A 9,521-nucleotide genomic window follows, 5' to 3' on the forward strand; every position below is an offset into this window, starting at 1 on the left:
CGGAGCTTGCAGTGAGCTGAGACCCGGCCACTGCACTCCAGCCTGGGCGACAGAGCGAGACTCCGTCTCAAAAAAAAAAAAAAGGCTGCAGGGACATCAAGAAGGAATGATTCCTTCAAGAGAAGCTGGGGAAGACTCGAGAGAGGGCGTGGCTCTTGAGGTGGGTTCTGAAGGATGAATAGCAGCTTCTGAAGGGGTGGAGAAAGGGCATCCAGGTTCCGTGAGAATGGCACATGCATCATGGGAGAAGGAAAGGCTCTGTGTAGTTTGAGAACAGTGCACTTGGGGAGAAGTGATGTAAGTCAAGGTTGGAAGAGACAGAAGGACTTTTATATCATACAAAGAGAATGGATTTTACTCTGTGGGCAACAGGGAACCGAAGATAGTTTAGGAACTGAGAAGCAAGCTGGTTGGCCTCACTCTAAGGATGAACACAATGGAGACAGGGTGCGGCCAGAATGCGGGGGCAGACCATGCAAGGAGGGCTAGGTAGAAGCAGGCCACTGTGGCAATCTCAGGACATGGCCACTGTTCCTCTACTTCCCTGGGCAACAGGAGGCAGGGAATCTGCCCTTGACTCCTTACAAAATAGCAGAACTGACTCCAGAATCAGACCACACACATTTGGACTCATCACTCCCACTGCAGTGTTTACATACCTGAAACAAACAGGTGTCCACTTCAAAATGCCAGTGAGATGACAGCTCTTTGTCAAACATGCAACAAAATTTTTTCAGTTGGCAGCAGAATCCACAATTAATGTTCTTGTTTAGGACTTTAATTGAAGAAACACTATGATGACTATGTTTTTAGACTCCTGTATAACCATTTAAATGGCATTCTTTATATGATGTTTTCTGCTGTCAGCTGCTTGCTTTTATACTTGAACTAAATGTTGTGGCCAATTGCTTAAAATGTTTATGTAAAACTTAGTAGAAGAAGAAATAAGTTAGTAGTCAGTGTCAGACGGGCATTTTATTCACCCACTCAGCACTAACTCCATCCTCTAGGGCATCATATACAAACAAAAATAAAACTTGCTGAGAATTCTCCCAATTGTAAAAGCAATACATGTTCATTCTGGGTTTTTGAAAAATGTTGACAAGTGAAAGGAAGAAGACAAGACATGCATAATCCCTCTCTTCAGATAACCCAAATACTGAAACCTTTGGTGTATTTCTTTCCAGCCTCTTTTCTACAGACAATTTTTGTTTTTTGTAGTTGAGGTCACACTACATACACAACCTTGTCATAACATCAGTTTGAATAACTTCCCCAGTTCATTATCAGTGACAGCACAAGGTGGAACTGGGTACACAGTCAAGTGTGGGCAAGTCAAAAAGCCAAGAGTACAAACAGCAAAAGGGACCATAATGTTTAATTGCAACTTTTGGTAATTCTCACATATATTAGCATAAAATCTTTCAATCTATCCTAATTTGACCCTTGGGAGCTATACAGAATAAATCGAATCCCTGCTCCACAGAAAGGCACTTCAAATATTCAAAGATGGGTCCATCATGTCCCTTTTTAGTCATCTTTTCTTCAGGTAAGATCAGCATTTATTTTGATCACTGCTCAAACTGCAGTCCCTTCACTAACCTGGTTATCTGTGTCTGAACTCTCTTCAGTTTGCTAATGTCCCTCTTAAAACTTGGTATCCGGCTTTGAACACAACACTTCAGATGGGGCTATTGTTACATTTTGTCTGGCAATTATGTTATACTTCTGTTAACTCAGCCTAGGTGAATATTAACTTTTTAATCAGTCATATCCAATTACTGGTTCAAATAAGCTTGGATCCGTTAAGACAGACCTCCTATCCTTTACTGCTAACAAGTGATAACAACCGAGTAATTATTATCTATATTCAATTTTATATTATTAGTTTTGCTCCAATATCCTACCCAGTTAAGATCATTTCAAACCCTGATCCCGTCACCTAGCACACATTGGCTAGTAGGGGGTTTTTCTTATATTGGAAATGCATGTGTTCTATGTGCTCCTCTGCAGTGCATCACAAACGCTGGAAAGGAAGGGCCCCACACAGCAAGATGTTAGCGACCACCCTTCCTAGCATTAAGCCTGAAATCCATAGGCTATAACTCCACCTAAGTGTACTGCCACCATTCGGCCCAGGTATCTCTACCAGGGTCTGTCACATGGCCTTGGTTCCATCAAGACAATGTGTCAATAACACTCCCAATGGTTGGTTTCTTTTCTAAGTACTTAAAAATCATCTGTTTAAAATTATTATTTGTAGAATTTTTGCCAATTGTTGCCAACAGTGAACATCTAGCTTGTTAATTTTCAGAATCTTCTTTCCCATTCTGGAAAGCTAGAACATTCACTCATCTCTACTCTTACTTAGAAGTTTGAATAGAGTCACATAAATAAAATGCCCTGTGGCCTGATCCATGTACCTGTCCCTACAAGCACTGTGCTAGAGGAGATTCCGGAAGTTGGGGCAGCTATAAAAGTGGGCTCTCATAGCTAAGGCAGTAGGGATAATAAACAGCATTTTTTCAGAATTCAGACATAATAATGAACACCATAAAAGAAAAAAAGATTAAAAGATATGAACTAATCTAGGTTAGAACTGTCCTAAAAAATGCTGGGGTAAAAGCAATAAAACAAAAGCTACATTTCCCCGACAGCCTCAAGGTCACCTGCGTAGAAGCTGCTGATGGGCTACTCTCTGTGAACCCTGGACCTCTTCCCCATTCACATCTCATCAAAATATACCTCCCCTTCAGGCTGACCTGGGCAATGACGACCCACCACATCTACTGGAAGTCCTTCAGTGACAGCCACAGCAGCTACTCACTTTCTCTTCCCTTTCTGGGGCATCTCTTTTCCATGTTATTTTCCTAGTGATGGAACATTCCTTGAAATGCTGTGACAAACCTTTCACGGTGAGGGATTGAAGAGGTAGAGTGGCAGTAAGCCACACCATAGTCACCCTAGTTCTATACTGCTACCTGGTGCTTTAAAACTGAACACTCGGAAAAGTTCTAGAACAGTGGGCTTTACCCAGAAATTCACATCAGTATCTTCCTCTGTGGTACTTTAGAAAATATAACTGTGCCTGGACCACAGGCCTGGATATTCTGATGCAGTCTCTCTAGGACATCTGTATTTTTTTATTTTTAACTTTTATGGATACTGTGTTGTTAAGCTCCACAAGTGGGTTTCATACGTGCTTCCAGCAAAGAACCTTTGTTCTATACCTAACTTCTCCAAACTAGCAAATAGTTGCAATTACTAACCCCTCCCCCACCATTATGAAGGACAAGACTTTTTTTTATTTACCCTGTTCCTTACATATACAAATACAAGTGTTAGTGTTAAATGAGTTTTGCAGAAGCAAAAAATTAAGAGTTGAGAAGCAAATATACCCCATGTTAATTTGACCGACAGTCAATCTTGCAAAGTAGAAGAGAAACAATTTAGCATTATCTTTAACAGTTAGGGTCATCTTTACGGTCTTATATTCTACTTACCGTTTCCAAACTTCTTAAATAAAGACGATAATTTGTGATGTAAACTCTTCCCTTAATGGGGCCATTGAAAGGACATATGTAAATAACTTCTTTGTCTATTAAGATAAAAAAAGTACCCTAAAATAATGGAAATAGATACCAAGATACACAACAAATGGCACTAATTTAATATAAACTATTCAGCTAAGAATAACTACAATTTTAAAAATTACTGAAAAAGCTGAAAGCAAGCACTGGCAATGTTTCTACATTACCACGCTGGGTTGAGTTGGGGCAGCGGGGGAGCTAGTGGGGCCACATCACCTCCAGGCACTAACAGTGCTTCCCTGAGCTTTCCCACAATGCTGTCACTACCTGGGGCAAGATGAAACAGCTCAACAGCAGAAGTGAATGAGAATACTGCTGCTGCTACCCTAAGGTGGTTGTAAAGGTAACTATTTGAGCTACTTCAGCCAGAGGAAGGCAACTCACCTGGGACAGTCTCATGGACTAACCACTAGACTGAAAGATGAGGATACCAATCTCTAACCACAGAAACATAATCATGTTTTTAACAAATAAATGTCAGTAGTAGAAATCTTTCCAGTTTATTCTTTTTTTTTTTTTTTTTGAGATAGGGTCTTGCTCTATTGCCCAAGCTGGAGTTCAGTGGCGCAATCATGGCTCACTGCAGCCTCAACCTCTCAGGCTCAAGCCATTCTCCCACCTCAGCCTCCTGAGTAGCTGGGACTATGGGTGTGTGCCACTGCACCCAGCTCTTTTTAATTTTTAGTAAAGATGTTGTTTTGCTATGTTGCCCAGGCTGGTCTTCAATTCCTGGCCTCAAGTGATCCTCCTACTTTAGCCTCTCAAAGTGCTAGGATTACAGGTGTGAGCCACCACACCAAACCTCTTTCTCTTTTTAATAGTCTAGAATAGAGTTTGGCTAGGTTCATTTCAAACACTGAAGTGATATAAAACAGGTGGCCAAACGAACAGTACATCTTTGGTAGAATAAACATAAGGAGAAGCTAAATCAGAAAAATTAATTATAATAGAAATATGTCTCTCTTATCTTTCAAGGATGTCCTTGAATGTGTTAATGACTTGTAAAGATTTTAAAATCCCTTTCTCCTCAAGTGCTAAATAAAAAATAGTAAGGCTACTTCATGCTAGTTCCATTAGTTACTACCTAGGTTAAGGTTCAGGCACTGATACCTACCACCAAAACTTTATATGAAGATGATCAAAAGTAAAATATCTTCTTTGCTCTTCTCCAGAAATTGGGATGAACACATCCCACTGATCTCCATTTCAAGACTAGAATGTGTGCAAGACTGTGGACTCAGAAGAGAATTTCTCCTGGTGTATGGCTAATCCCCAAAGGTACCTCGCTTTTGGGCTCACCATCTAATTAGCACCAGGTTTTAGCCATTTAAGCTAAACAACCCAGATCTTAATTAATCAAAAGGTTCCCTGGAAGAATGGTAATCACATCCGCTTCAAATACATTGAAGTCTGAAAGGAGGGTGTTAATCCAAATATAAAATTTGCCCACAACATTAGCACTTGGCTTAGAAGCTGTCAGATGCTTCTATATTCTTAAGCCAGAGTGATCTAGCCCTTCCAAAGTTGATCCCTTCCTTTTAGTATACGTTTATCACGAAAAATAACATCAAAATATTACCTAAATACTAACTTCCATTTTCTGACAAATGAAAGATATTTTAAAGCAATATGTTCTCCTATATTTCAAAGAGGAGAATGCTTAAGCCTTCAAGCCTTTAAGTTTATCATTTTAAAGCATGCATCATTGACTGGAAATCATTTTGCTCTTAAAACCTTAAACCATGAGAGCTTATGGCTCCAATGAGAGACTTTCAGGAGATAATCCACATTTTTTTCCCCTAAATCATTCTCAGTCTTTGGTACAGACACAAGAATATCACTACCCTTGTGAGCATGAAGCCCTTGAAAGAACTCTTTCATCAAGAAACGGAGGCAGAGAATTCTGTGTTAACGCTTCTAAACAAAGCTGGCCTATTTGTCTAAGTCTGACCGCTAAAGAGTAAGTGGGATCGGTGGCTCAAGCCTGTAATCCCAGCACTTTGGGAGGCCGAGACGGGCGGATCACGAGGTCAGGAGATCGAGACCATCCTGGCTAACACGGTGAAACCCCGTCTCTACTAAAAATACAAAAAACTAGCCGGGCGAGGTGGCGGCGCCTGTAGTCCCAGCTACTCGGGAGGCTGAGGCAGGAGAATGGCGTGAACCCGGGAGGCGGAGCTTGCAGTGAGCTGAGATCCGGCCACTGAACTCCAGCCTGGGTGACAGAGCGAGACTCCGTCTCAAAAAAAAAAGAGTAAGTGGGATTGAAGCCACCTGATCCTGCCAGACTTCTCCTCAAGTTATGCAAATCTTAATGTCAGCAGGTCCTTACCAGTGATTAGTGTTTCTCCTGGAAGTCGAGGAACAGCCTCAGTGAGATCCTGATTGACTCCATCTCGAGACGACTGGAAACAAAACAGACACATCAGAAGTAATGACGTTACATTTACGCATTGTTTTTAAATATGCTTTTTAAAGAAAAAGCATTAGAGATTTAGTATTTGGGAAAACTGGCACAAAACTTCAAACAAAAAATACAATCTAGCACCAACAGTAGATGTGTCAACTTCTAGTACTAAATAATGCTAGCATGCTTTTCAATAATATTAATTTTTAAACTACATTTCCAAGCACTTTAAAGTTAACAGCTTTCAGGAAAGTGATGAAAAGTAAATATCAAGTGTATTCTATAGATACACATACACTGTAGCAGCTTTCTTTTTTTCATATTCAGCCATCTTTTGGGAAGACTAGGAAGGAAAACTTCAATTCCGTAGAGGCTTAACTGAATAACAGTACAGCCATTAGCCAGAATCCTATTACAAGGCCCGAAAATCATTGTGATTACCTACTGAGTTTCCTATTTCACTAAGACCCTTCCTCACTTTTTACTTCCTCACATTTACTGAGATCTTTATCTTAGATAAGAGGAAAGAGTGGTCTGTCAGAGAACTTTTGAGCTGGCAAAAGTCTTAGGAACCATTTGTACAAATTCTTCACGTCACTTTACTATTTCTCGAGGCTTCCTGGCTTTGGAGGTATTCCCAAGCATGTGCCTCATGCAATCGCTTCCGCAGCTCTGCTGGGTGGGCACAGTATTATTCACCATTACAACCTGCAGGTGAGTTCTCCGAGTCTCATCTGCCATTGGTAACCATTGTCTTTCAGTTATTCAGCCGCCCTAGTGGATTAATAGAAAGATGTGTTGCAGGGGCTAGTCTGACGACACGTGGGGCACGTCGGTAACATCCGTTTGGGCAGAAGGTTTTTTCTCAGCAATATTTCATTGTTTTTTCTATCTGTTGTCCAAAATCACACTGCAATCATTTCATAAGTTACCCATGCTTCCGTCAGAGCAGTTTTGTGAGTATTAAGTGAAAATATATATATATATATATATATATATATATGCACACTTTTATTTTTTGAGACAGTCTTGCTCTGTTGCCAGGCAACAGTGGTGCAATCTTGGCTTACTGCAACGTCTGCCTCCCAGCTCCCAGGTTCAAATGATTCTCATGCCTCAGTCTCCTGAGTAGCTGGGACTACAGGTGTGCGCCACCACGCCCAGCTAATTTCTGCATTTTGAGTAGAGATGGGGTTTCACCATGTTGGCCAGGCTGGTCTTGAACTCTGGCCTCAAGTGATCTGCCTGCCTTGGCCTTCCACAGTGCTGGAATTACAGGTGTGAGCCACTGTGCACATTTCTGTGAATTCTCAGAGGCTATGCAAATGGAGAGAAGTACTATGAAACAAGAGAAATGTGAATTGTATATTTAGATGAGATATAAGCTGTCAAAGAGGAGTGTTATGCTAAATTTTTTATGTTTTTTCATTCAGAGGCAGAATGAAAATTCCCAGCCAATTAAAAAAATTTTCTAGTGCTTGTAAGCTAAGCATTTTAACCACTTGGGCAAGACAAACTGTTCTCAGCCAGGAATGCCTTCCTCAATGAGAAGCAAAACCATACACCTTATATAAATTGTAAGAGAGGAAAGAAATTATCATCCTTTAACACTACCTCTCACTAAAAACAGGTATAACGAGCAAATGCAATACTCAGTATACCTTTTAAATACAACAGTTCTGGGTCAACCACAAAATAAGGGAAGCGAATGTCTGATTAAAACAGGATAACATGGGATTAACACAGGATATACATTATATCAGAGCAGCATTACACAAGGATTTATAGTTACATTCTTGAAATTACTCCTGTGTTTAGATCTGATTCTTGTACCATAAAAATACTTAAATACAATAAAAACATATAATCTTGGAGACGAGGATGGCCCTTGTAGGCACCCAAAACAGAAAATATAAAGATTGATATATGTGATTACATAAAAACTTTAAACTTCAGTATTACAAAATCAAAACAAGATACCATAAATACAATTAAAAAGCCAACAATAAACCAGGAAGAAGACTTGTAACATAGTATAGAGCTGATTATCAAAATAGAAGGAACAAGCCAGGTGTGGTGGTCCACGCCTGTAATCCCAGCACTTTGAGAGGCTAAGGTGGGTGGACAGCTTGAGGCCAGGAGTTCAAGACTAGCCTGGCCAACAAGGTGAAACCCCAACTCTACTAAAACTACAAAAATTAGCTGGGTGTGATGGTGCACACCTGTAATCCCAGCTACTCAGGAGGCTGAGGCACGAGAATCACTTGAACCCAAGAGGCAGAGGTTGCAGTAAGCCAGGACTGCACCACTGTGCTCCACCCTGAGGGACAGCGTTAGACTCTGTCTCGAAAAAAATTTATGTACACACACACAGAGACACACGGAACACATAATCAATAAGAATTCTGCTCAAAACCCCCAAAAGCCAAATAAAGGACATGAACAATCACTTCACAAAAGAAATACAAATAACAAACACACTTCTATTTATTTATTTATTTTGAGACAGGATCTCACTCTGTCGCCCAGGCTGGAGTGCAGTGGTGAGATCTCGGCTCACTGCAACCTCTGCCTCCCAGGCTCAAACAATCTCCCACCTCAGCCTCCTGAGTAGCTGGAACTATGAGCGCACGCCACCACACCCAGCTAATTTTTTGTATTTCTGGTAGAGACAGGGTTTCACTATGTTGCCCAGGCCAGTCTCGAACTCCTGAGCTAAGTGATCCTCCCACCTTAGCCTCCTAAAGTGCCAGGATTACAAGCGTGAGCCACCTCACCCCACCATAAACACACTTTTTAAAAAAAGGTTAACCTCATTAGTAATCAAGTAATACAAATGAAAAGACCACCTTTTGCTCCCTTCTGATTGCTTAGGCATCCCTATCCGCCTGGTGGGAGTATAAATTAGCCTTTCTGGTGGATAATCTTAGGGCCTTAAAGGGTCATGAATAAAGCTTATTTTAAATTAATCCCTTCCTTTTAATGCATATTCCAAAATCTCCCTCTAATTACACAATCTCCCCCTGGATATACCTTGAACCATTTTCTGTTAAAGTTGTATTTGTTTTGGTTATGCAACAATTTTATCATAACTAGAAAACAATGCCAATATTTAGGAAGGTATAGCAGCCTGCTCAGCAGGCCTTAGCCCTCCAGTATGTCCTTCAGCAACCTTTCCGGTTGGAGGATTGCCTAGTACCTTAAACATAAGGTCTAGCAGTAATTTCACGAGACAGAGGTTTTCAAAAATGAAGTTATGTGAAAGGATTTACAAATGTAAAACTCACTTAACACATATAAGGCATCCTATCTAAAAGCTTTTCTGGGCCGGGAGCGGTGGCTCACACCTGTAAATCCCAGCACTTTGGGAGGCCGAGGCAGGTGGATCACCTGAGGTCAAGAGTTCAAGACCAGCCTGGCCAACATGGTGAAATCCCATCTCTACTAAAAAATACAAAAATTAGCCGGGCGTGGTAGCACACGCCTGTAATCCCAGCTACTCGGGAGGCTGAGGCAGGAGAATC

At 41.0% G+C, this 9,521-nt stretch overlaps 1 protein-coding gene across 3 annotated transcripts in view; it reads right to left on the bottom strand.

Moving 5' to 3' along the window:
- Nucleotides 1-9,521, bottom strand: part of MTM1 (myotubularin 1) — a 118,486-nt gene that overhangs the window by 79,463 nt on the left and 29,502 nt on the right. For 2 of the 3 annotated variants that reach the window (XM_011954659.1, XM_011954660.1), the window contains 2 exons: nt 5,923-5,995; nt 3,504-3,598 (listed from right to left, as the gene is read on the bottom strand). In XM_011954659.1, the coding sequence (XP_011810049.1) occupies nt 3,504-3,598; nt 5,923-5,995 (168 nt within the window). The remainder of the gene's footprint in view (nt 1-3,503; nt 3,599-5,922; nt 5,996-9,521) is intronic. The other variant, XM_011954662.1, reaches the window with a different exon arrangement.

The sequence above is a fragment of the Colobus angolensis genome, unplaced genomic scaffold (genome assembly GCF_000951035.1).
Source record: "Colobus angolensis palliatus isolate OR3802 unplaced genomic scaffold, Cang.pa_1.0 Scaffold389, whole genome shotgun sequence".
NCBI classification, from domain to species: domain Eukaryota; kingdom Metazoa; phylum Chordata; class Mammalia; order Primates; family Cercopithecidae; genus Colobus; species Colobus angolensis.